Source organism: Vipera ursinii, assembly GCF_947247035.1.
Source record: "Vipera ursinii genome assembly, chromosome: 1".
Lineage (NCBI taxonomy): Eukaryota > Metazoa > Chordata > Lepidosauria > Squamata > Viperidae > Vipera > Vipera ursinii.
In genome coordinates, this window is record NC_139512.1 from 277,081,162 (window position 1) to 277,108,722 (window position 27,561).

At 39.8% G+C, this 27,561-nt stretch overlaps 1 protein-coding gene across 2 annotated transcripts in view; it reads left to right on the top strand.

Moving 5' to 3' along the window:
- Positions 1 to 349: 349 nt before the first annotated feature.
- Positions 350 to 27,561, top strand: part of TMEM181 (transmembrane protein 181) — a 36,661-nt gene continuing 9,449 nt past the window's right edge. Inside the window, exons 1-13 of one of the 2 annotated variants that reach the window (XM_083371194.1) lie at positions 350 to 602; positions 7,893 to 7,996; positions 11,407 to 11,462; positions 12,955 to 13,045; positions 15,317 to 15,444; positions 19,020 to 19,133; positions 20,926 to 21,006; positions 21,803 to 21,902; positions 23,564 to 23,694; positions 25,573 to 25,664; positions 25,954 to 26,011; positions 26,795 to 26,897; positions 27,007 to 27,058. In XM_083371194.1, the coding sequence (XP_083227320.1) occupies positions 472 to 602; positions 7,893 to 7,996; positions 11,407 to 11,462; positions 12,955 to 13,045; positions 15,317 to 15,444; positions 19,020 to 19,133; positions 20,926 to 21,006; positions 21,803 to 21,902; positions 23,564 to 23,694; positions 25,573 to 25,664; positions 25,954 to 26,011; positions 26,795 to 26,897; positions 27,007 to 27,058 (1,241 nt within the window). In that variant the 5' untranslated portion in view covers positions 350 to 471. Of the gene's footprint in view, positions 603 to 6,072; positions 6,220 to 7,892; positions 7,997 to 11,406; positions 11,463 to 12,954; positions 13,046 to 15,316; positions 15,445 to 19,019; positions 19,134 to 20,925; positions 21,007 to 21,802; positions 21,903 to 23,563; positions 23,695 to 25,572; positions 25,665 to 25,953; positions 26,012 to 26,794; positions 26,898 to 27,006; positions 27,059 to 27,561 lie in introns of those variants that run through there. The other variant, XM_083371195.1, reaches the window with a different exon arrangement.

Sequence of the window (27,561 nt, forward strand, 5' to 3'; positions counted from 1 at the left end):
GGCTGAGGAATTCTGGGAGTTGAAGTCCACAAGCCTTGAAGTTGCCAAGTTTGAAGACCCCTGTCCTAAGGCTTGAAAGGAAGCGAGAAAGGGGAGCCTCATTTTGCCGGTTCCGTTTTGGCGGCCTTGGCCAGCCTTCCCAAAGTCCCACTCCCCCAGCGACAAATCCGAGCTCCCAAAGGGAGTGCAGATGGAGCGTCAGCTTTCCACGAAACTCCTTTCCGCGCCAGTGGCGGCGCTCTGCTCGTTGAGAAGGAGCGACCCGAGGCAGACGGGAGAAGCACAGAGGGAGGCGGATTTCTTCCAGCGCTACGGTAGTTTCCCGGATCGTCTCCGTGGCCTTCGATGGCCCTGTCGGCAGCCCGGAGAGCTTTGGGGGGCACAGGACTAAAAGGGCTTCATGGCTGAGCGAAGGGAGGGAGGGACGTCAAGGGGCTGGAGCAGGAGAGCTTTCTAATATCAGGGTGCGGAATGGAGGCCGATTATCCGGCTTTTGAAAACCCGCTCTGCGGCGAGTTCAAGCACATTTACCAAAGGATCAAAGAGACCTATAAGGAGATCAAAGAGGATCTCACCCCTTACAAGGATGACCGTTACTACAGGTAAGAGGAGAGAGCGAGGGGACGGTGCTGAGGTAGCTGCATCCCCCGAATCTTCCCGCAGGCTGGCGGAAGGGAAGCAAAAGATGCAAAAGATGCATCCCTCGATTTGGGGCGCCAGATGGGATGGATCATTAACTCTCCGCATCCTGCTCATCTCCACACGTTTGGGGGACACCAGTTCGGTAAAGGCCAGGCTGAGAGCAAGAGCTTTTTAGTGTTCCCTAAGAGGACGGTGCGCATGAGCAGTTGGGCCTGTGGGCCAGGGGGACTGACTAGCCTGACATCAGCGAGCTTCTCAAGCATCAATGGGTGATTTAGGCAAGATCGTATGCTCAGGGAGCTTTTCACATTCTGGGCAGCCTTCCCTCCTCTGTCGGGGTGGGTGGGGGAGTGGAAGATGGCGCCTGCAACAGGGTCCTCATGTAAACCTTAGAAAAGCAGCTTTGGCTTATATAGTATCATGAGAACAATTCCCTTTCGATACAAAATGGCTGTCCGTGGAAGAGCTCTGATTTCTCCCAGCTGAGTTAATCTGTTTTCTTGGGAATGTGGTCTTGAGTGAAGATTTAAAAGATTCCCTTTGTCAGGGAAGGGAAGGCTGCCTTACATTTCTTGAATCCTGATGGTGATTGGAAAAAAAATCTCTTCTTTGTCTAAATGTTTGGATGATAACCCCAGATTAGAGTTCTGTCTGTGCTTGCCTATTCTGAAGGGATGCATATCCTCGAGGCTGGGGTTTAACTTCCCAATAAGTACATAGAAATTATGTGACAGAAAATGATACGGGGAAAACCAGAATTGCTCAACCTGCCTACCATATAGTGTATCCCAATAAGCAATTTCAATTAATATATATAGGATCACAGTTAAGAATGTATCTCTTGAAGAAGCCAACCTTATCCAAAAGTTTCCAAGGTGTCATGATGGAGATAAAGTTCTCTCTTCCTCTTTGGTCTCTCACTGGCATCCAGGGGAGGAATGTTTGATTTGAAGACAAAGTTCCACTTCCATTGGCAAAAATCTCAAATAACCAAATTCATTAACAATCATCTTGGTGGGGACTAAAAGTGAATCAATAGTTATTTTTATGCCTAATCATAAGACCGTAAAATAAAATTTAGCTTATATTAACTTATAATAAAATTTAATTGCTTCCTAGATTTAACTGTGACATGGATTAATTGCACGGTCCTGATTTCCCCACTCAGTGAGCCCCTGATTTTTTTAAAAAAAACAACAAAATCTCGCTATAATATATTTTTTTGAAAATTTTTTATTAGTTTTTATAGAGTTAAGGAGGGGGGTAAGGGGATGGGAATTACGGTTAGGGTAAAGGAAAGGTTGGGGGTGAGGGTTGGGGTTTCCCCCAATAACATTCAAACGCTATAATATTTTTAAGAAAGAAAAAACCCCACAATGCTCAGTCTTGAGAATGTTAATACAGTGAACATCTGTATTGGCTGTTGTATATGTTTACTAGAACTTGTGAGTAATAATGCTGGCCAAAGTATAGTCATGTTTTTAGAAGGACGTACCATGTTTTCCTGAAAGTAAAACCTACCCACAAAATAAGCTCTAGCTTGATTTTGGGGGGTGGATCTAATATAAGCCCTACCACAAAAATCAGCCCTAGTTTTGGAGCAAGGTGCACACCTAAAAATCAAGCTAGGATGGGGGTGGAAGAGTGGAGCTTCCCCATGCACCCCACACCCGTTTACTGTTGCAGTCAGGCTTCTCATGAATCAACACCTGCCTCACCTCACTAGTCCACTTCTTCTGTGGAGCCTCCCAGCCTGCATTTTGCGGTCAGAGGCTGTCCGGAAAGACTTCTGCAGGCCAGAACTGAACTACAGATTCAATCCGTAGCTCGGTTCTTGGCTGCAGAGGCCTTTGCAGGCTGGGGGGGGGGGCACGAGCATCAATCCAGAGCTCCATTCTCAGCTGCAGAGGCATTTCCTTTGGCCATAGAAGAAGTGGGCCAGCTGAGTGGGGCTGTTGGCACCGCCACGAAGTGAAACTGTGAAAAAGACACCTCCTGAAATTAGACCTGATGCCTCTTTTGGAGGCAAATGTTTTTTTTAAAAAAATAAGACCAAGTCTTATTTTGGGGAAAACAGTAGATGCACTTTGCCTGAGATGAAAAAAGGAAGTGGTACCTCAGCCTCCTCTCAGCTAAGTATGCAACAGTATGCAGTACTGGCCGACTTACCTTTTGAGATTAGAAGTCTGATAAGATATCCCAGTCCCTAAAGAGTCTACTTACTTTCTTTCGGCTTCCTCTGAATCAATTATTTTAAGCAGCTATTGCAGAGAGTAAGGAAGCTGACTTTGAGGGATATATGCAAGAACCGTGTCCTAGGCAAAAGAGCCTGAAATATATTTTAAGACTTGATGATATTCAGAAGCAGTTCAGGCTCCTGAATATTATCAAAATCCATTGAAGTACAAGGAGGAGAGGAGACACAACACAATCGGGATCACAAAGGTCTGTTTTTATAGCCCGTCTCAATAACAGTAGCTTTAGCCTTCTTTTAGAGTTGATTTACATTATCATTAAATCACCAGGAGTGAAAATGCGGGAGGTTTTCACACATTAGAGACATGGGACAAGTTTGCAGTGCACTAAACCTTGGCTTAATGATGGTTTATTAAATAACCTCCACTGACATGTTTCACACAGTGTGATAAACAGAAATCATAGTTTACAAAACCCAACAACTAATACATACATCACTCTAAGCCATATCCATATAAAGCAGCAGTGACAAGAGCTTGAAAAAGGACAGGTTGTTAGGGAAAATATGCAAATAATGCTTACATGGTAAACCACTCAGAGAGTGCTGTAAAACACTGTGGGGCAGTATATCAGCCTAAATGCTATTGGTATTGCTATTAATATTGACTTTCTTGATTACAGAAAGGCCTTTGATTGTGTTGACCATATGAAGTTGTGGAAAGTCCTTAGGAAAATAAGAATCCCAAAATATTTAATTTCAACACAGGACAGAAACCATGCCATGTACAGAACATGGCAATAGAGATGGGCTCCAGGTGGCATAGGATTAAAACAAGACTGTATGCATCCCCTTATCTATTCAACATTATATGCTGAATAAAGGTGTCAGGAAGGGCATCCAGCCAGAAAATGCCCAGTTCCATCCAGTAGTCCCAACTCTATTCAGAATTAAGGAACTATATGGTTATAAAAAAATGTTGAATAATATTGAGATCTAGTTCTCTGGAGAAGGCTGTCATGTTGAAAAGGTGGAAGAAAGAGAAGAGGAAAATCAGTGGTAAAGTGATGAATGCATGGTGGATGATATGAAAAAAATCTATTGTTTTGAGGAGTTGACACTGACGTGACGGCATATAATCAAAACTGGAAAAGCACAATTTCAAATTTAGAAGAGGAAACTTAAGTAACATGTACTATATGGTGATGATACTGCTCTGATAGCTGAAAAAAATGCAAATGAACCTCTTTTGATAAAAATCAAGGTGCACACTTGAAATTAAAGGCCAAATTAATGACAAAATTAAAAAAAACAGTCCTAGAATTGACAATGAAGATGCTGACACGATCCTTAACTTCTGCTTTTTTATGATTAGCACTTAGAGTAGCCAAGAAGGCCTTGGAAAAGGTATTCAGAGATAAGTATCATATTTACTTCAGTCACAGACTAACAAAAAGGAATAAAAACAAAACATAGAAGTAATCAAACAGCAACACATTAGAGACAACATCAGTGAATGCTCGGATGTATCTTTATCTACAGAGATGAGAGTCAGGCAGGGAACTGCTTCCCCTGTGAAGCAAAAGTTGGAATAATAATTAATAAATAATAATAATAATAATAATAATAATAATAATAATAATAATAATAATAATAATAATAATAATAATAAGTAGTAGTAGTAGTAGTAGTAGTAGTAGTAGTTGGAAGGGACCTTGGAGGTCATCTAGTCCAACCCCCTGCTCAGGCAGGAAACCCTATACCATTTCAGGCAAATGGCTGTCCAGTCTCTTCTTAAAAACCTCCAGTGTTGGAGCATTCACCACCTCTGGAGGCTGAATTTGAATTTGAAGAATTTGAAGAAGCATCAATGCTTTGGAATTTTGATGTTGGAAAACCCCCGAGAATATCACAAATAGTCAAAACAGGCAAGTGGGTCTCAGGACAAATCAATTCAAAGAGGCACAAATGGCCACACTCAGTTTGTCACACTTTGGGCTCTCTTGAAAAGTAGATTGTAATGATGAGGGAGATGGAAGGGGCAAAAAAAAGGATGACCTATATCAAGTTGGATGGACTCAGGAGCAATGGGTGTGCCATTTGAAGTGCTTGGAGGACTGGGTTGGGTATAGAGTGTCATGGACAAAATGTTTATGTTTATGCTTTATTGAATTTTTATACCGCCCTTCTCCCGAAGGACTCAGGGCGGTGTACAGGGCATATAAATAAAAATACAAAAGTTAAAAAAGATTAAATTATTGCCCAAATTAAAACAATCAAAATATAAAAACATTAAAACCCTACCATTCCCCCATCAGGCCAGGCCAGCTTGTTCAAATAGATGGGTCTTTAACCCGCGCCGGAAGGAGCGAAGATCCGGTGCCATCCGGAGCTCAAACGGCAGTTGGTTCCATAAAGCCGGGGCGCCCACAGAGAAGGCCCTCCCTTCTATCTATCTATCTATCTGGTTGTTAAGAGCTGTCACCCACTTAATAGCATATAATCAATGAAATTAGTCCATCAGTTATGTTTGAGCCTGGTGAGGAGAAATTTCCTGACAGTGAGAACAATTAACCAGTGAAACGGATGACTTGCCTCCGGAAGTTGTGGGTGCTTCATCACTGGAGATTTTTAAAGAAAAGAGTGGACAACCAATTGTCCAGAATAGTGTAGGGTCTCTTGCTTTGAGCAAGAGGGCGATTGGACTAGAAGACCTCCAAGGGTCCCTTGCAACTCTGTAATGCTGTTATTCCGGATTATTTGTTTTGGAATTTAGTGTGGCGTGTGAAACCTTGTGTGATTTTTCAAGGAACGTCAGCCGCCAGAATTTTGCACCAACTCGAGGCGGATTTTATCATTTTAAAGCAGGGGTCTTCAAACTTGGCCCTTTTATGACTTGTGGACTTCAACTCCCAGAATTCCTCAGCCAGCAAAGCTGGCTGAGGAATTCTGGGAGTTGAAGTCCACAAGTCATAAAAGGGCCAAGTTTGAAGACCCCTGCTTTAAAGGCAAAGAAGCAGGAGGAGCCTCGGAAACGAGGATTCCTGAGCTTTGTTTGGAGGTTCGGCAATTCTTTCCGACCCAGTCCCTCAGAGGTTTTCAAAGGGCCCGGCGGAGGCAGCCATGGCAATCTCTCCTGGCAGCGCGCGGCTGCTCCCCCTCCCTTCCTCCAAAGATCGGCGGGGCGGGACTCTCCTCGTCCTGTTCCCTTGGCCAGGAGGCAGGGCTGGGACGCCGGGTGACGCACGCGGAAGTGATATGAGCGGCTCGCGGGCGGTGCCGCCACCGGGCCAGGTGGCAGCGGAGTGGCCCCTCGGCTGAAGGCGAGATGCTGGCAAGGTGAAAGGAGCCTTGGTGCGCATGTGCAGCCTGGACATGGAGCTGTGAGTTGGAGAGGGGCTGCTCTTGGAAAGGGAGCGTGGGGGTGGGGGGGCCTTCCTTGGGAAGCGTGGTGCCTTGACCGCCAAGGGGATATAGTCGAGGGAGGAAGGAGGGGCGATCGCACGGCGCTCGCTTAGCAATTTTGTTCCCATCCTACTGTGCGTAACTCAAGGCAGACTTTGTAAAGCAGGGGTCTTCAAACTTGTCCCTTTTATGACTTGTGGACTTCAACTCCCAGAATTCCTCAGTCCGGCACGCTGGCTGAGGAATTCTGGGAGTTGAAGTCCACAAGTCATAAAAGGGACAAGTTTGAAGACTCCTGTTGTAAAGCCTTTCCCAGCCTGATGTGATCCGGTTACGTTGGAACATACGGCCCGGGGTTGGTGGCCGGTTCCGAGGTTGAGGAGGAAATTAGGCTCAGACCAAGGGTCGGAAAGAGCAGTTTGGTAGCTCCGGTCCAATCTTCCCTCTTTGTGATACTGTCCAGATTGATGGGCTCCCATAATCGATGCTGTAGCAGTGTTTCTCAACTTCAGCAACTTTTAAGATGTCTGGACTTCAGTTCCCAGAATCCATCATGCGGGTTGTGGAGTTCTGGGAGTTGAAGTTCACGCATCTATATAGTACAATTTTGGAGAGCACCAGGTTGAAACAAAGTTGATTTAGCTGATGGAAAGCAGGCTTGTTTCCAACTTCCATATAGGATTTAAACGATAAGACTGAACTGATGTGATGAGATAATCAGAAAGTAATAGCTTTCCTATGTAAAACTGTAACCTGTTGCATTTATAATTGGAATAAGAGCTGCCAAGTCAAGAGATGTAATTTCACTGGGAGTTATGAGGTGTGTCGATTTTAATTTTAGAAACAAGGCCCCAGGAAAGATTTCTCCTCTTCCTGTCTGAAACACTGTGAGCAGCTGTGTTTATGTCTTTATTAAAATTGTTGATGCTTTTAAAAAGTGTTGATTTCCTTTTTTGTATTGGAATGCAGAATGAAACATTGTCACTTCTTGGTCCCAAAGCCATATTAATGTTGGGGATAGGCAAGGTTAGATATAAATGTGTTCTAAATGTTGGCTACATTATAATATCATGCAAGAACCAGCCATTATAATGAAGGCTGAATCTTTTTGCCTTTTACTGAGGCATCTGAAGGCATAGTAAGTGAAGAGATCTAGGATCTTTCAAAATTTCTTGGGTGGGGGTGTCTTCTCAATTTCTCTTCAAGTAAACATCAGCACATTATAAAGGAAATACAGAAACAGAAGTTTGTGTGTTTCTGTGATTTTATGTTGCTTTCTGATTCCTTCAGGAACATCTGAGTATCATTTTCTGATTATGCACAGGGACAATGATAAGGTCACAAAATGGATCATCACTATCTATGTCTTACCATTAAGACATAGCCTGCTTTATGTAAATCAGGAATAAGTTATGCATACACTTCCAAGAAGGTTGACTTACATATTTGATAAGAATATGCTACTGTTTAATACAAACCCTTCCAAAGTGATGTCTAAAAATCTTTTAAAATATGAATTAATGACCACATATATTAGATAGAAATTCTATCTTTTAATTTTGGAATTGTTTGTCTGGAAGAAAAAAGCACCCCCCACCACCGATAACATAAAGTTTACCTGTAACTTATTTTTTTATCTCCTTGTTGACAGACTGGCTCCAATGCGATTATATACTCTGTCCAAGCGCCATTTTGTTTTGGTCTTTGTAGTATTCTTCATTTGTTTTGGCTTGACAGTCTTAATAGGCATTGCAGGTAAGATTTTCACCTTTTCTTCTAGATTTTTTTTACTTGCTTCTTATTCTGTTCCTGGGCTGCATTTGTGATTACTTTACTAACAGTGAAACCACCGAAGGTATTCCTTGTTTGTATCTCGATATAAAAATGGTAAATGAATATTAGGCATCACCGATCATCCTTGACTTAACGACCACAACTGAGCCCAAAATTTCAAATTGCTAAGCAAGACACTTGTCAAGTGAGTTTTTCCCCATTTTACAAGTTTTATTGCCATGGTTGTTAATTTGAATCACTGCAGTTCTTAGGTTAGTGACACAGTTGTTAAGAGAATCTGGCTTTTCCCATTAACTTTGCTTGTCAGAGGGTCACTGTCAGAGCATGCACTGTCTTATTGCGCTGAGGTAACCCAGGAGTAAACACAGTAAACAGTGGTCTATATTAAATGGTGGTTTGTCTTACACTATCTACAATATCGTACACCAGGAACAATATACATACACGTGTTAATACAGCAGGATCCAACACACCACAGTTACAGCAGGAATACAGAAGAGAGAGAATATATCTGCGGAGCCTTCCTTTTTTTATAAAGCTCTTAAAGAGAAACAGACCCTGACTGCTCTTAAAGAGACATAGACCCTGCTGAGTCATTTCCAACATTACATCATACATTATATCAGCTGGTTAGCTTCTAAATCATTACCTTGACAGTCACAAAAGGGGATCACATGACCCCCGGACACTCATCCATCATAAATATGAACCAATTGTCAAGCGTCCAAATCCTGATCACCTGACCTTGGGGGATGCTGCAATGGTCATAAGTGAAAAACAGTCATAAGTCACTTTTTTCAGTGCCCTTGTAACTTTGGTCACTAAATGAATGGTTGTAAGTCGAGGACTACCTGTTCTGAAAGATACTAATGTTTTAAGAGGAGTGATAGTTGATGACCTTCAAGAACAAAGACTGCAAATGTGCTCCCCTGTTTTGAATTTGCACTCCGTACAATCATTCATTTAGTGACAGTTTAAAGTTACAAAAGTTACTGAAAAAAGTGACTGTCATTCTTATGACAGTTGCAGCAACCCCACGGTCACGTGACCAAAATTGGGCGCTTGCAACTAGCATGTATTTACAACAGTTGCAGCATCTGGTGTCCTGCCATTTGCAACCCTGTCAGCTGTCTTCTGAAAGCCAAGTCAATGGGGGAAGCTGGAGTTGCTTAATGTCAACATGATTTACTTCATAACTACAATGGTGTAATTAACTGTGCCAGATACTGTATCCAGTTTTGGTCACCACAATGTAAAAAAGATGTTGAGACTCTAGAAAGAGTACAGAGAAGAATAACAAAGATGATCAGGGGACTGGAGGCTAAAACATATAAGGAATGGTTGCTGGAATTGGGTATGTCTAGTTTAATGAAGAGAAGGACAAGAGCAGACATGATAGCAGTGTTCCAATATCTCAGGGACTGCCACAAAGAAGAGGGAGTCAAGCTATTCTCCAAAGCATCTGAAGGCAGGACAAGAAGCAACAGATAGAAACTAGTCAAGGAGAGAAGCAACCTAGAACTAAGGAGAAATTTAGAACAATTAATACGGTAAGTGGAACAACCTGCCTCCAGAAGTTGTGAATGCTCCAACACTGGAAGTTTTTAAGAAGATACTGGACAGCCATTTATCTGAAATGGTATAGAGTTTCCTGCCTGAGCAGGGGGTTGGACTAGATGACCTCCAAGGTCCCTTCCAACTTTATTATTATTATTATTATTATTATTATTATTATTATTATTATTATTATTATTATTATTATTATTATTATTTATTATTATTATTATTATTATTATTATTATTATTATTATTATTAAATTCAGGAGTGATTTGCTTAACAACTGCCTTGCTTAACAACAGAAATTCTGCTCTTAGTTGTACTTGAATGCCTCTAATGAAGTAGAAACTTGGTGTAGAACAGTCATCACCACAAGTTGTGGTTTGCTTTTTTTTTTTTAGTGGGGAGTTTCAAATGCCCTTTGTGTAGTTGAGAACAGATAGTCCTCAAGTTACAACCATTTGTTTAGCAACCGTTTGAAGTTAACAACAGCACTGAAAAAAAGGGACTCACAACCCTGTCCTCACACTTAGAACTGTCAAAGCATTCCCACGATCACATGATCAAAATTCAGGCACTTGGCAACTAACATGTATTTACAAAAGTCGCAGCATCCCAGGATCACATGATCTTCATTTGTAGCCTTCCCACCTGGCTTCCGACAAGCCAAATCAATGGGGGAGGCCAGACTCACGTAATGACCACATGATTCACTTAACAGAAAGAGTTTCAGCAGCAAACTGAGGATGAACCCGACAGGCTTTACATCTATTTAGAGCAGTTCACTTAGTAACCATGGCCAAAAACTGGTAAAATTGGGCAGGGCTCGTTTAACAACCGCCTTGCTTAGCAATGGAAATTCTGGTGCAGTCGTGGTGGTACATTGTATACTGTAAATCAGAAGTTCCCAACCTTTTGGGCACCAGGTTACGTGGAGAGAGGTTTTTCCGCGGACCAGAGAGTGTGTGGTTTTGTGTGCTGCCAGTATCCTGCGGATGGGGCTTTGCTTGTTTGTGCAGACCAGTTGCTGGCATGCCTTGGCTCAGTACTGGCCCACGGACCAGGGGTTGGGGACACCTGCTGTAAATGTTGTTTGTGACATTGAATAAGAAAATGGTGTCTGAATAAAATGCAAGTACTGTATTTAAATGTAGCCTGTTCACACCCAATTTCTAAACGCAAGTAAAGCATGCAGGGTTCCTCTGCAGTTTGATGGTGAAACTCCTTCAGTATAGTTGCCCTCCAGGGCTACATAGATGATATTTGATGTCACGTTGGAAGGGTGAACCTGACCTTTGTTATCCTGGGGAAGTGGATGCTGATGTAGGCGCTTTACTTTTGCACAATAGCTGGGGCAGATGGATTTGCTGGCATGCCTAAGTGGCTGATGCACACTGTTTGCTTTTACAGGGAGGTGCAAAAGTCTCTCCTTTGGTGAGGCAGACGGGTTTTTCAGGAGCTAGAAAATCTTTCTTCTTCTTCTTCTTCTTCTTCTTCTTCTTCTTCTTCTTCTTCTTCTTCTTCTTCTTCTTCTTCTTCTTCTTCTTCTTCTTCTTCTTTTTTTGCTTTCATGGGAAGTGGATTCAACTGTCCTGCAATTTTAACATACGGTAATATATTCCATGGTCTTATCTGAATGAGGTGTTTGTCTTAAAAGCTTTTGGATTTATTTTTTTTAAAAAAAACCCCAAAACATTTGATAGCTTTAAAGCAATGTTTCTCCACATCATCAGCCTTAAGATGTGTGGACTTCAACTCCCAGAGTTCCACAGCCATTCGTAGATTAAATTCCGTGCCTTTATGTATTGTTCAGGTCCCAGAGTCATTGAATGCATATCAGAAATACCTCCGATGAATAATGGTTCAAAGGTAAGTCTTGTTGTCCTTGGTTTTGGATTTGATGTATTCCAACTTTATAGACAATTTTTAACCGTTCTACAAATATTGTAGATAAAAAGGTATCATTCCAACAATTTCTTATATTCAGAATAATATTAACCATGGTCTCGGGTTTCTCTTGAGTCTACGGCTTGCACAACCGTTCAGTGGTTCAGTAGCAAAAAGGTCAAGGCACTTCCTACTGACTCCCAGACTATAATTCAAGGTAATAGCTGTTACCTTGTTCCTTCTGCTTCCATACCAAATACAGTCCTCCACTTACAGCCATTCATTTAGTGACCATTCAAACAGTGGTCACTAAACAGCACTGAAAAAAGTGACAACCATTCCTGGCATTTAGGATGATCACAACATCCCCATGGTCATGTAATCAAAATTCGGTTGCTTGGCAACCAGCCAATATTTATGATACTTGCAGTGTCTCGGGATCATGTGATTGTCATCGGAGACCTTTTCAGCTGGCTTCTGACAAGCAAAGTCAGTGGGGGAAGCTGGATTCACTTAATGTCTGCATGGCTCACTCAACAACTGCACTGATTTGCTTAACAACCACGGCAAAAGAGATTGTAAAATTAGATCTGACTCAACTTCCTTGCTGGTCTCCATTGTGGTTGTAAGCTAAAGATTATCTGTAAACTGTTAGCCCCTTTCTCTTAATGAAATGCAGATTTTTAAGATTTCTTAGGGATCAGAATATGCTTCGTGGCTAAGGACAAAACAACGAAACCCTTTCATTACATAGAAATGTAAAAAGTTGAGATTTGATTTTAATGTCTGATTTTTACTGCAACAGAGAGCGTCGGCAGTCAATGCCTTTTGTCAATGCCCCCCCCTTTCTCCATACCTTTTTTGTTTTCCCTTTTGCTACTGTTGTCCCCTACCATTTGCTTTTGTAATTTCACATTTTATGTTATAAATGAATAAAACTATTTTTTTAAAAAAAGAAACCTTTTCCAAACTGACAGGGTTATCAATTGCATAGCATAGCACTTGTGTCAGAAGCACCAAAGGGCTTCCAGGTTGAAAGGATTAGCCGGTGACACCACCATTGTCTGGGAGATGCCCAGTAGAGGGGGCTTCTTTCATGTCCCTGGCAGGAGCTGGAGCGAAGGATGGGAGCTCAACCCTGTACCACGGCTCCACTCGGGTCTTGAACATGGGCTTGCTAACGTCCAACTCAGCGTCTTAATCACCCAGCCACTCTGGTCGAGGAAGTGCACAAATAACATATTTTCTTTTAATGAATTACATTTGGATAATGCTATTAATTGTCAGAGGTGTATTTTTAATACATGCTCCTATATTTCTGAAAACATTTCCATGAACTTGGATCGGGTAACATTTGTACTATTAGTACTTAACAGATACGGCTAAAAAGCAAACTAGCTTATGCTTCCACTAGAATGATTTTTTAATGGGAAGATTTCACATGATTGCACCTTTGGCTTCCATTTTGTTCTAGACAAAGTCATTTCCTTTAAGTTCGCCACCAGTATCTACTTATAATCAACAACTCTGGCTTACCTGTACAGTGCACTTGGACCAACGTTCTGGTAAGGATATTTTTTTAGTTTAGTTGTGTATTGCTGTTTTGCTGCATTATCTTACTTACATATATACCTATGAATGGTATATATAGCAGGGATCTGCAACCTTGACAACTTTAAGTACATTAACTGTATTATATATTTTATATGTGGTCCAAGACAATTCCTCTTCATTCAATGCAGCCCCAGCAAGCCAAAAGGTTGGACACCCATGCTATATAGCAGGGGTCTGCAACCTTGACAACTTTAAGATTTGTGTCCATTGGCTGCATTGGATGAAGAAAAATTGTCTTGGGCCACATATAATATATATAATACAGTTAATGTACATAAATCACATAACAATTTAAAAGTTTACTATTTTGTAGGGTTGCATTATTAACTGTCTGGGGCTGCATGTGGCCCATGAACCATGGATTGCACATGCCTGGTATAGAGTGTTTGTGTCCCATTTTGGTTTAGCATGGAGAAAACAGAGTCATATCTGACACATTGGTTTTGTTTCACAGTGTCTTAGGTGCTTGATAATCCTGCCTCCCCCACTGTATATATCAAGAAGCCAATAAAAATGGGGTGTTAGCAAGAAACAGATTGCGGCACATTACCCATTACTGATGTCAAGATATGACTAGTCCAGGGGTAGGCAACCTTGGCGCTTTTATGACTCGTGGACTTCAACTCCCAGAATTCCTGAGCTGGCTATGCTATGCAGGCTCAGGAATTCTGGGAGTTGAAGTCCACGAGTCATAAAAGAGCCAAGGTTACCTACCCCTGGACTAGGCAATGTATGTACCAAGACTTTTTGTAGCTGTGGAACATATATCAGAAAAATCTTCTTACTGAAATCAGTTTGCCAGGAAAAGATGGCTTATATTGCTTCTGCAGTTTGGGTTAACTAAGAAAATATATTTTTCCTTTGAGGAAAATTCCCCTGAAGATGGACTATATTGCAAAACGTTATTTTCTTTTGCTACATCAGGTACATGTAACTGCCAGCATTTGCTGTATGTACCATACACATGCTAGAGTGTGTATCATTATATATATATTAGTTATTAATTTATCAAATTTATATACCTGTTCATCTCACAAATGTTTTTTTAAAAGGCTAAAATAACAAATTTTCACATCATTGTATATTCTTTTAAAAAGTATAGAGGGTAAATAAATCAATAGTAAGTACCGTAGTTACCTGAAGATTAATTTAGTGCTAAAGAGCCAATGGATTAAGCTCCTATAAACAAAACTGGGTGTATTGCTAAAGGAAGTCACCCGTTCTTAGACTGCTTCATACAAAGAAGCAACATTAAAAATATATATTCAAAAGCCCTTCATAAAAAGATTAGGAGAATAGGTATATAAATTAGAAAATGAATAATAGCCATTTGAGATGAAAAGATGTTGACTTATTGCTGCCTTATTACCGTAAGTTCTTTTTTCATGCATCACTTTTGCGACAACAGATTAGGTTTCTGATCTGCCTTATCTAGTTAAGTTTTTTTTTCCTTCTTTAAAAAAATAAGCAAAGTAAATTTCTCCAGATAACAAGTTATGTGACACATTTCATGTATGTAAGATACATTTCCAGATGTCTGAAATGTAAAAGATCCAGTAATAAAAGAGCTGGAATTAACGAGCACATTTGTTGATCTGAAATATGTGAACAGGCTGAACCTTGCTTCCAGAAATATCACACAAATATCAGCTTAACCGAGCCAATTGTTCTCCTAGTGCTGGTTGAATATTACAGGTGTCATCCAACATGCCTGGAAGACATCTATTTGAAGAAAGCTATCGTAAGTCATAGAAGAGGGTTGCTAGTGCCTAAAAAAATATGGTGCCTATTTGGAAGCATATTTCAACATGAACTAGTTTCAGTAGCCTGTGGCTGATTGGATTGATTCTGCTGTTGATATTTCTTGATGTGTTTTCATCCTTCCTGATTTATTTTTCTCTCTTATGTTGCACGATTCCTCCTATAGGAGGGGAACACAGTCTGAGGCCCTGGGTGACGTGCAGCTCTAAAACCCTAGGAAGTGGTTTTCTTAGGAACTCTTAAAGTTGTTAATGAATTGAATCTTTTAACGTAGGAGAAGGGAGAAAGTATTATATACTTGGAAGTCATCTTATTACCTATATTTAATTAAAACAAAAAAAAATAGTTTTTGTCATGGCCTCTCCTAGTTCTTTTCGAGCATCTCCCCATGCAACTGAAAGGGAGAGGTTGTCCATGGTTCAAAATAAGTTCAGTCACAGGTGTTTGATTTAATGTTTCAGATAACAATTTGGATATGAAAATTAGCTTTATTATGTCAGTTACAATACGTGGTGTACTAAAGAATGGAAGTGTACGGTACTATAATAGAGAAACTCACAACCGGACAAGGATATTCAATTGTGCTAAGGTAAGCACAATAAAATTTCTTATTTTTTTAAAAAAATGCTGAAGTAGATGTAAAATAATTTACCTGTTAGAGAAACTCATAAATTAATTATTTCTGTATATGGGTAATCACCCCCTTCATGGATTACTGCCTTGTCGTAGCGAAGGGGCTTGCGTAATTCAATGAAGCTATGAGCTATGCCGTGCAGGGCCACCCAAGACGGACAGGTCATAGCCGAGAGTTCTGACAAAACGTGATCCACTGGAGAAGGAAATGGCAACCCACTCCAGTATCTTTGCCATGAAAACCCTATGGACAGTACCAAAAGGCAAAACGATATGACGCTGGAAGATGAGCCCCTCAGGTCGGAAGGCGTCCAATATGCTACTGGGGAAGAGCAGAGGGCTAGTACTAGTAGCGCCAGAAAGAATGAAGCGACTGGGCCAAAGCCGAAAGGACGCTCAGCTGTGGATGTGTCTGGTGGTGAAAGGAAAGTCCGATGCTGTAAAGATTTTTTCTCCATAGGAACCTGGAATGTAAGATCCATGAATCAAGGAAAGCTGGACGTGGTCAAACAAGAGATGACAAGACTGAACATCGACATCTTAGGTATCAGCGAACTAAAATGGACAGGAATGGGTGAATTTAATTCAGATGACCATCAGGTATACTACTGCGGGCAAGAATCCCTCAGAAGAAATGGAGTAGCCTTGATAGTCAATAAAAGAGTAGGAAAAGCAATACTGGGATACAATCCTCAAAATGACAGAATGATCTCAGTTCGAATCCAAGGCAAACCATTCAATATCACAGTAGTCCAAGTCTATGCCCCAACCACCAGTGCTGAAGAGGATGAAATTGACCAGTTCTATGAAGCCCTACAGCACCTTATAGAACTGACACCAAAAAATGATGTCCTTATCATCATGGGGGATTGGAATGCTAAAGTAGGAAGCCAAAAGATAACTGGAATAACAGGCAAGTTTGGCCTTGGAGTACAAAATGAAGCAGGGCACAGGCTGATAGAATTTTGTCAAGAGAATACGATGGTCATAGCAAACACTCTTTTCCAACAACCCAAGAGACGGCTCTACACATGGACATCACCAGACGGTCAACACAGAAATCAGATTGACTATATGCTCTGCAGCCAAAGATGGAGAAGCTCTATACAGTCAGTAAAAACAAGACCAGGAGCTGACTGTGGCTCAGATCATGAGCTTCTCCTTGCAAAGTTTAAGCTTAAACTGAAGAAAGTAGGGAAAAGCACTAGGCCACTCAGGTATGAATTAAATCATATCCCTGTTGAATATACAGTAGAGGTGACAAATAGATTTAAGGAATTAGATCTGATAGACAGAGTGCCTGAAGAACTATGGACAGAGGTTCGCGACATTGTACAACAGGTAGCAACCAAAACCATCCCAAAGAAAAAGAAATGCAAGAAAGCAAAATGGCTGTCTGAGGAAGCTTTGCAAATAGCTGAGGAAAGGAGGGAAGCAAAAGGCAAGGGAGAAAAACATAGATATGCCCAATTGAATGCAGAATTCCAGAGAATAGCTAGAAGAGATAAGAATGCCTTCTTAAATGAACAGTGCAAAGAAATAGAAGAAAACAATAGAATAGGGAGGACCAGAGATCTTTTCAAGAAAATTGGAGAGATGAAGGGAACGTTTAATGCAAAAATGGGCATGATAAAGGACCAAAATGGCAGGGACCTAACAGAGGCAGAAGAGATTAAGAAGAGGTGGCAAAATTACACAGAAGAACTATACAAGAATGAGCTTAATGTCCCAGATAATCACAATGAGTTGGTCACTGACCTCGAGCCAGACATCCTAGAATGTGAAGTGAAGTGGGCCTTAGAAAAGCTGAGCAACAACAAAGCTAGTGGAGGTGACAGTATTCCAGCTGAGCTATTCAAAATCTTAAAAGACAGTGCAGTAAAAGTGCTACACTCAATTTGCCAGCAAATTTGGAAAACTCAACAGTGGCCACAGGATTGGAAAAGATCAGTTTACATTCCAATTCCAAAGAAAGGCAGTGCCAAAGAATGTTCAAACTATCGCACCATTGCACTCATTTCTCATGCTAGTAAAGTCATGCTTAAAATCCTACAAGCTAGACTTCAGCAGTATGTGGATCGAGAACTACCAGAAGTACAGGCAGGATTTCGAAGAGGCAGAGGAACTAGAGATCAAATTGCCAACATACGCTGGATCATGGAGAAAGCTAGGGAGTTCCAGAAAAACATCTACTTCTGCTTCATTGACTATGCTAAAGCCTTTGATTGTGTGGATCATAACAAACTGTGGCAAGTTCTTAAAGAGATGGGAGTACCAGACCATCTTATTTGTCTCTTGAGAAACCTATATGCGGGTCAAGAAGCAACAGTGAGAACTGGACACGGAACCACTGATTGGTTCAAAATTGGGAAAGGAGTCCGGCAAGGCTGTATACTGTCACCCTGCCTATTTAACTTATATGCAGAGCACATCATGAGAAAGGCAGGGCTAGATGAATCAAAAGTTGGAATTAAGATTGCCGGAAGAAATATCAACAACCTAAGATACGCAGATGATACCACTCTAATGGCAGAAAGTGAAGAAGAACTAAAGAGCCTCTTGTTGCGGGTGAAGAAGGAGAGTGCAAAACTTGGGTTGAAACTTAACATTAAGAAAACCAAGATCATGGCATCCGGCCCTCTCAATTCCTGGCAAATAGATGGGGAAGAAATGGAGGTAGTGACAGATTTTATTTTCCTGGGCTCCAAGATCACTGCAGATGGGGACTGTAGCCAAGAAATTAAAAGACGCTTGCTCCTGGGGAGGAAAGCCATGGCAAATCTAGACAGCACACTAAAAAGCAGAGACATCACCCTGTCAACAAAAGTGCGTATAGTCAAGGCTATGGTCTTCCCAGTTGCAATGTATGGCAGTGAAAGTTGGACCATAAGAAAGGCTGAGCGCCAAAGAATTGAGGCCTTTGAACTATGGTGCTGGAGAAGACTCCTGCGAGTCCCTTGGACTGCAAGGCGATCAAACCGGTCAGTCCTAGAGGAGATAAACCCTGACTGCTCTTTAGAAGGCCAGATCCTGAAGCTAAAACTCAAATACTTTGGCCACCTAATGAGAAGGAAGGACTCACTGGAGAAGAGCCTAATGCTGGGAAAGATCGAGGGCAATAGAAGAAGGGGACAACAGAGAATGAGGTGGCTGGATGGAGTCACTGAAGCTGTAGGCGTGAGCTTAAATGGACTCCAGAAGATGGTAGAGGACAGGAAGGCCTGGAGGAACATTGTCCATAGGGTCGCGATGGGTCGGACACGACTTCGCAGCTAACAACAACAACAATGGGTAATCACAGATTCAACAAGTTGCCTTTCTAGGAGGTGTGATGGCAGTATGTTTGGTAGAAATTCTAAAAAAATATTATTGGTAATTTTATATAGATGAGTTCTTTGTCAGTAACAATTTAAAAAATAAGAGGTTGTACCTAAACGGTATGTGTTTTAGAACTATTCACACATTTCCAAATCAAAATGAAGTTAAGGCTATTATTACTCTACTAACCAGTTTTCATGTCACAATTCACAGGATTGTGATGAAATTATCGTGGTTCATCTTGGTTATCTGAATTTCACTCGTTATAATGTTGTTGTTACCTTTGACAAGTTTCCTGAGATCAAGATCAAGAGTTACAACTTCACAGTAAGTATAAATTGTAAAAGTAAGCAGAAAATATAGGTTCAGTTTTATATGGAAGTCCCTTTGTGTTGATTTTCTACAGAAAATCCTGAAGCAGTTGACAGTAATTATAAAATCTTTCTGAATAAGCTACCAGGCAGAGAATTGCAAATATCTGTCTGGCATTGTTTTTAAGGAGTGGAAGAAATCCCTTTTTAAAAAAACTGAATAGAAGTAGATTACATACTAAACATGATTACAGTTGACTTGATTCTGAATCTGATATGACTTACAGACATATGACTTGCATAAACAAGACAAACTGTAAAGTGCTGATCTGAAGAAAAAAAGTCTTGTGCTAAGTGTAATTACAAAAAAAAAAGTAAATTGGATAAGCTACTGGAGAGCATGGAGAATGGAATTGGAGATTGCAAAGAGGAATTGAGAAAATTATTATCTTTTTCTCTTCTGAAATATGATAAATTCTGACCGATGCAATAAAACAGTTAATTAAAATACATAGAGCAGTAAAGAGAATTGGTTAATCAGATAGATTAGCCTTGTCTAAATAATGATATATTTGCCTCACAGTGAAATGGACTGTAAAAAAGCAGCAAGCAGATCATAGGAAGGAAAGCAGTCCAAAGGTACTACTGGTATATTCAGGGGATTTATTTTTTTTTTTAATTCTCTAGGCACATTTCAGAATTTGGTAGAAAGCGGAAAGAGTCTTTAAGAATCTCATTCCTATTGGGGCCCATTCAGTATTATTATCTATACTTTAATTTTGTGAGCTGTATTTCTGAAGCTTAGTTTGAAATAGGATTGGAGGAGTTAACAAATGGCGGTGAGTTCCCAAATGTTGATGGGACTTTAGATTTTGCCTGTTGTTCAGGAGAAAATTCATTTGCCAGGGATTTGTAATCCACTGCATCTAAAGAACAGTAGACAAGTGAAGGGAAATTAATCCTGTCCACACGATTCAGATGTCCTCAAAATAACATTTGCATTGTAATGTGTGGATTGACATCTTTCTCTCTGTGAAGAAAGCTCCACCTTATTGGTTCATTGTAGCAGATTCTCTCTTGCTGAAGGGAGAATTAACTGTCTTTCTAGATGATGACTCAGCAACTTCGTTGAGATCTGAAAGCCCAAATGGATCAATCTGCCCTACCCAGGAACATTTTAAGAAGGAGTTCTAGAGCTGTCAGACCTGTTTTTTTCAGTACAGTAAGACAACTACACCGCATAACCAGGCCTAAATTCCAGAGGGCACTAACCTTATCATGTTTTAATGTACTTCCTATGGCAGTTCTTAAGGGAAGATAGAAACAAATTCCACATGAACTTAGGTTGTGCCCCTGTGAAGAGGGGCACAGTTCTGGGGACTGAAGTCCACAAGTCTTAAAATTGCCAAGTTTGGAGACCCCTGCCAAAGACCATGCAATATTGTGTACATTTTATAAGGATGCAAGGACCCATTTTTATCTCTTCCCAGTTAATAAAATAACCAGGCAACTCCAATTTTATTCTATGTGCAGCTATTACCAGACTGGAAAGATTCTACTTCTATGAATATGGCCAAGCTTTATTATACTGTTTGTAAAATTAGGTATACTTTGATCACATCAATAAACTAATCACCAACTCTTTTATGTTATTTCATCTGCTATGATTTGTATTCTGATCAATTACCATAATAAAGGTACACATGTACTTGCATTTGAAGGGCACTCAGTGGGAAAAGAATATTGAATGTGCAAAGTATTTTTATTCACAAAGTTTTTGGTTAATATTCTGACATCATTTTTTTCAGTGGAAAACTTATAACCCAGCCTTCTCCCAGGTGGAAATCTGGTTCCGATTTGTCTTTGTGGTTCTTACTTTTATAGTGACAGTGAGTATCAGCTTTCTGCTTAGTTTTTGATAAGATATTTTGGTATGTTTCCCCGTCTTCGACAAATCAGTATCTGTTTAGGTACACCTGCTGTTGGTTTAATTCTCTTGCTTTGCTTTACTATTTATTCTCCTTGATCCAAAAGATTAGAATTGCTTGATGCTGGAAGGTTTTTGTTAAACAATCTTGTGGGAAAATATTTCTTTATCAAGTGAGGGAGGCAAGAAAAATGATCAAAGTTGAAGATGAGACAATATACGTGCAGTAAGAGAAGAAAATAATGTAATAGAAGAAATCTGTTACATCATGTGTGTCATAGATGATGCAGCACATACACTTGACCTGTGTTTCAGCTTAGTGGTTGTTTTGTGGTTACATTTGTGACGTTCAAACAGTACTGAATATTACAAACATCCAGGGCTTTTTTTCTCATAGAACGCTCAGAATGGAGTTCCGGCACCTTTTTTGGATGGTACCTTATAGGGTAGGCAAGGCAGGTTGTATGACATGTGTGAGTTCCGGCACCTTTTTCTTTTACAAAAAAAGCACTGCAAACATCCCTTATTACTGGCCATGTTGGTTGGAGATTTTGGTTATGGGTCTCTCCCATTATCTCCCATTATCCTTAGTAAGATGTAGCCATGAGATTTTATGGTTAGTCATTGCTCTACAATCAGGAATTCTGCTTTGGGTGTATAAGTCACTCATGCTGCACATGTTCTCAAATTGCACCCCTTCTCTTATGCTGAACAGATACCACATAATTGTTACAACTTTCTTCTTCCTTTCTTTGCAGTGTCTCTTTGCTCACTCCCTGCGCAAGTTCTCCATGCGAGATTGGGGGATAGAGCAGAAGTGGATGTCAATCCTCCTCCCCCTGCTATTACTTTATAATGGTATTTATTCAAATCATATTTTGATATGATGGGATTCGGGGGGGGGGGGGTTATCCGACTTTCACATATGAGAGATTGATTGCAAATGAAAATTCCAACTGAAATCATTTGGAAACATAAGGCTTGGCCGATCGGCATAATCTGATGGCATTTTCAGATTTGATAAAAAAAATCTTTTGCATGGTTGTTCCCTCTGTTTAATACTAAAACAATTAAGAGTGTTTGAAGTAGCTGAAAAGCTTTAATATGTGGAACCAAGTTAACCTCTGCTATCGCTCAACAGCAAAAAAGCTGATTAGTGAAATAGGCCACCATCTTATTCTAATTAAAAAGAAGTGTTGGAAGATGGAGGCCTTGGCAAAAAGCCATTTCTTCTAAAATATAATGTTCAGGGAGCCTATGCTCAAATTGGTGATAGCCCTCCATTTCTGGGGTGTCTTCCCATTACAGTTTTGAATTTTTTTTGAAAACATGGCTTCTTAGAAAAACAAGAAAATTTGACCCATCAGAGTTGTAGTTGTTATCAGTGTGGCTATCCCAGGGGTAGGCAACCTCGGCTCTTTTATAACTCATGGACTTCAACTCCCAGAATTCCTGAGTCAGCTGTGCTGACTCAGGAATTCTGGGAGTTGAAGTCCATGAGTCATAAAAGAGCCTAGGTTGCCTACTCCTTCATTTTCAATATTGTTGTACACTGCACAGTGTTTTCTGCAAATGCGCAGAAGTAACAAATAACATACCAATTTGAGTGGAGATTGATGTCTTGCTTAAGAAGGAGTTCTAGAATTCAAGGTAGCTATTAGGAAGTTTCCAGTTTTTCTCCAGGCACAAGCATGGCCTTTGGTGCACGATCATTTCTGCAAAAGGAACCAATAGCGATGATGCATCAGGCAGGTAGCCTTACATATAACTTGAAACAGAGATGACAATCTAACTACCTTACATTCCTTTATTAGTCTTTTATTTGTGTCTGTGCCTTTGAGTCAGTGTTGACTCCTGGTGATTGCATGGACTAGGCCCTGCAGTTTTCTTGGCAAGTTTTTTTGAAAATGGTTTGCCGTTGTCTCCTTTTTAGGCCTGAGAGAAAGTAACTGGGCCAAGGTCACCTAGCTGGCTTTGTACCTAAGTCAGGACTAGAACTCACACACTCCCAATTTCTAGCCTAGTGTCTTAACCACTACACAAAATTGGTCCTCTTTGGTAGTCTTATTCTCCAATATTTGTTTCCATGATTGGTGTCCAATTTTTGAAAATTCCTGCTCAATTCCAATTCCTGGCCATCTTCAGTTGAATTCTGCTGTAATAAGCTGGGAAGTTTAGCAAATGTTTTCTCAGTAAATTGCCTTTAGAATGCACATCTTTAAATCCATAACAAAGTATGTTAGAAATACCATATAGAAAATACTTAGCACATGTTTCACACTCTTTTCTTAGACTATTATGATTGCACAGAGTTCAAATGTGTTGATCTGTATTTTCCAGCATACCTGTCTTGTATGTTGTATTACCTGTATAGCCAATACACCAATATTGGCTACGCTGGCTTGAGCGGATATGGTCTAGTAACATCTAGGTCTTGTGTGCTGTAGAAAAGGCAGAATATTCTTGTGGGTAGGAACAATGATGTCTACTGACTCTCTCCCTCTCCCATTCTGTTACAGACCCATTTTTTCCCCTCTCATTCCTAATCAACAGCTGGTTTCCTGGAATGCTAGATGACCTCTTTCAGTCTTTCTTCTTGTGTGCCTTGCTGCTGTTCTGGCTTTGTGTCTACCACGGGATTAGGGTACAGGTGAGGACTGATTTTGGACTGTGAGTAAAGTTCTGAACTCTGCATTTCAAAACGATGCAACGGTTAAAAAAAATAAAGCAATTAGAGCTTTTTACAATTAATACAATAAAGAAGGATGGGATTAGGAAAGTGGAATGGGTAAAGTGAACAGGATCATTCTTCCTGTAAAATGGTGGGAAACTCAGGAAAGAAATGGAGGAATTACTGAATTACATTGCGTGAAATTAAGCAATAAAATTTACTGCTGCAGATTGTAGTAATAAGCAATCAATTTCATTGCCTTTAAAAGGGAATCGTACATATTCTTGAACAATGTAAGTGAAGATTGCTGGAAAAGTTGGGTCTTTCATCTAGCACAGTTGTTACGACAGGAATAAATAATATTTCAGTGTGGTTTATGCTCTGTGATAATCCTCTTTTTGTTAAACACATACAAAGTATAATTTTTATCTCTTCTACAAACTCTGCAAAGTAACTAGGCTAAGAGATGGCAGTTGGTCTAGAAATATCTACTGATCTTCATGGCTGAACAAGGGTCCTCCTAATCCCAAATCCCAGCCAGTCATTAAAACTTTTCTGTGAAACTTGCTTGTTTCACTTAGCAACATGTGGTACTTAACAGGTGTTGAATGCTGGTCTTTTGCTAATGAAATGAACATTACTGCTGAACAGAATTCTATCCTTAGCTCCTTGTATATTGCCTCTGGGATACTGGGGCAATCTTCAGAATAAGTGTAATAAAAATATGGAATTAGCAATAGAGGAAGAAGAGGAGGATGAAAGCTTCTTTTGCTCAAGAGGAAATCCACTTACACAATTTTGGATTTAGCTCTATGTGGCCAGCAACCCCAAAAGAATTTCCATTATTCATTGGGTAACAAATGATGTGCCTTCTTTTAGTGAAGGAAGGCCTTGAGAGTCTTGGCTGTGTAAATCTGTTGTTTTGGTTCTGCCCTTGGTCAAGTTAATTACATAGTTGATTACTTGCTGATTCCTTCTTCAGAGCTCACACTGAAAACTGTGTGTCATAAATGATAACATTTTTTTTAATCCCATTTATATCCTGCCCTTCTCCCAAGACTCAGGGCGGCTTACAATCTAAAGCACAAATCAATGTGCTTAGCAATAGCCTTCATTTTATGTATATGCCTGCTTATTAGGGCTTTCGGTCTCCCCCAAGCGGCATTATTACAAAGTCAGCTTATTGCCCCCAACAATCTGGGTCCTCATTTTACCTACCTCGGAAGGATGGAAGGCTGAGTCAACCTTGAGCCTGGTGGGACTCGAACCTGCACTAATTGCAGGCAGCTGGTGTTACTTAAGGAGGCATTAGCCCACTGCTCCACCAAGTTTCTATTAGAATATGAAGTACCATAGTCAGGTGGCTGACTACACTGATCACCGTTCTGCAAGTCCTTCTGAAAAAAATACCAAGTTTTACAATCCTGAATCTAAAAAACACATTAAAAGAAAATAAGCGTTGGAATGATTCGATACTTACACTTCTCTCCAAAAAGTATGCAACAATTTGCAGAATTTCTGTGCTCTGCAGAGGAACATCTGCAGCCATAAGTGAGATCTGCCAGATTTTGGAAACATTGGCATTGATTAATTGTGTTTTCCAAAGAAACTGACAGAGATTTGACAGCTGTTCCTCAAAGAGTAATTAAACTTCAGTCTGACCTCTTCCTCTGCTATTAATAGGGAAAAAAGAATTTTTGGGAGGTATATATTCTTCTTGCATTTAACATCAATATAGAAGCAATAGAACTCTTGCTCTCTTTTAAATAAAAATATTTTTATAGAGTTTTAACTGATATTTGTAAAGCAAATCCAATATGGTTGTCACCTTTTCTTTCTCTTTTCCATTTTATTTAGGGAGAAAGGAAATGCATGACCTTTTATTTTCCCAAATTCCTTATTGTTGGTCTCCTGTGGCTGGCTTCTGTTACACTAGGCATATGGCAGACGTAAGTAATTTACTTGTTTTTATTTGTTAGACACCAATTATCCCTTTCCTAATTCAAAACAATTTATAAAATTCAGATTAGAGACAGCAATAATATTGGAATGAATACTAATATACCAATAAATGAAAAAGGGATCTAAAGTATTAATTTTGAAAAGGCCAGAAAGAGATCTTAGAAAATATTTTAAAAGTTTTGGTAGAATAAAAAGCCAACTATATCAAAATCATATCCTTTAGATTGTTACAGATAAATGTTTAGATTAATGATCATGGCATGTTTTGTTTTTTAGGGTCAATGAACTACACGATCCAACATACCAATATGAGATTGACACAAATAACTTTCAGGTGTGTTAGCATAAAGCAGTTTTGGATTTGCATAGGAAATGATTTTGAAAATAGAGCTGTTTTTACCTGTCTATTTAACTGTGTAAAAAAATTGCTTACTCCACATCTAAAATTATTTGTATGTATTAGGGAGAACTGTACCAGAGCTTAAACTTTATTTTCAAAGCTACTACTGCAAAAAAAGATTTTTAAAAATTGGTTTACTTCTCTGGCAGTGCATGCAATCTACTTTGAATATAGCTAAATTGAGCCATGTAAGCATTTTATTTATTTGGATCCTAAATTTATGATTTATTCTCAAGATTTTTCCTTTTTATTTACCCCAGTAAGTTTCTGGTATCTCTAATATATCTTTTGCTTTCTTTTTTCCTTTTTCTCTTATTTATTGCCAGTTATGTTTCCCCCCCAAAAAAATACTATAAGTAAACACCTATGAAAAGAAGTTCTATGAGTTTTTAAGAATTGTGCATTTAACTCCAGAGAACTGCTCAATTTGACAAAGGCAATCGCTATTTTTTTTCATCTTTTCTCCATTTTAAGTCATTCCCAATAACTGAAAATAAAATTTAAAATGGTCAAGATGTCACTGAAGTCCTTGGGGTGGGGTTATTTTAATCTTACAAACTTTGGTGCTTTCCTGAATTTTCAATCATGTAAAAATAAGGATTGGGTTCAATGCCTAATACAGTTGTCAACTCCTGGTAGAACGCACAAATGTGGGAGAAAAGAAGTGTGATGCTATCAAAATAATGCTAAAACAGTTTTAAATGTATTTTGTAACAGGGGATGAAAATCTTCTTCCTTGTGGTGGCGACAGTCTACATTTTGTACCTTTTATTTCTAATAATCCGGGCATGCTCAGAGCTTCGGAATATGCCCTACGTTGGTAAGCTCTATTCTTCACCTGTGATTTTTGATGATGTGTTGTTCTTCTAGAAAGATACTTTCTTCTAGAAAGTTATTTATCAAATAACTCTTTGCTCTTCTTTTCTCAGATCTCAGGTTGAAATTCTTGACTGCGCTGACATTCGTAGTGCTTATCATTAGGTGAGATATTATTCGTTTGAAGATATTATTCAGTTATACCTAAAAGTGTGCAAAATGTTCCATTTGGGGGGATGGACCATGTTTGAAACACAAATTACTTCCTGTTTTGGAAGCTATATGTCTCTAAATTGACTCAACCCCTCCTTACCCACCCACCCCCACTCTTTAATGGCTGGGTCAACTTAGTCTGGAAGGAAAATACAATCTCTTGACATTTATCAGACTAGAGCTTTTTGCACATTCCTAATACTCTGTGAAATATGAAAGATGTTGTGCAAGATATTAGATGCACTTCATTGGATCAACCTCCCTTTTCTGACATAAGCAGATACAGCGGTACCTTGGTACTCAATTGCTTTGAAGCTCATTGAATTTGGTACTCAATGCATTTTGACACAAACATTTTGTCCTGTTTGTACTCATCACACAAGCTACAGGACAAAATGTTCATGTCAAAATGCATTGAGTACCAAATTCAATGAGCTTCAAAGCAATTGAGTACC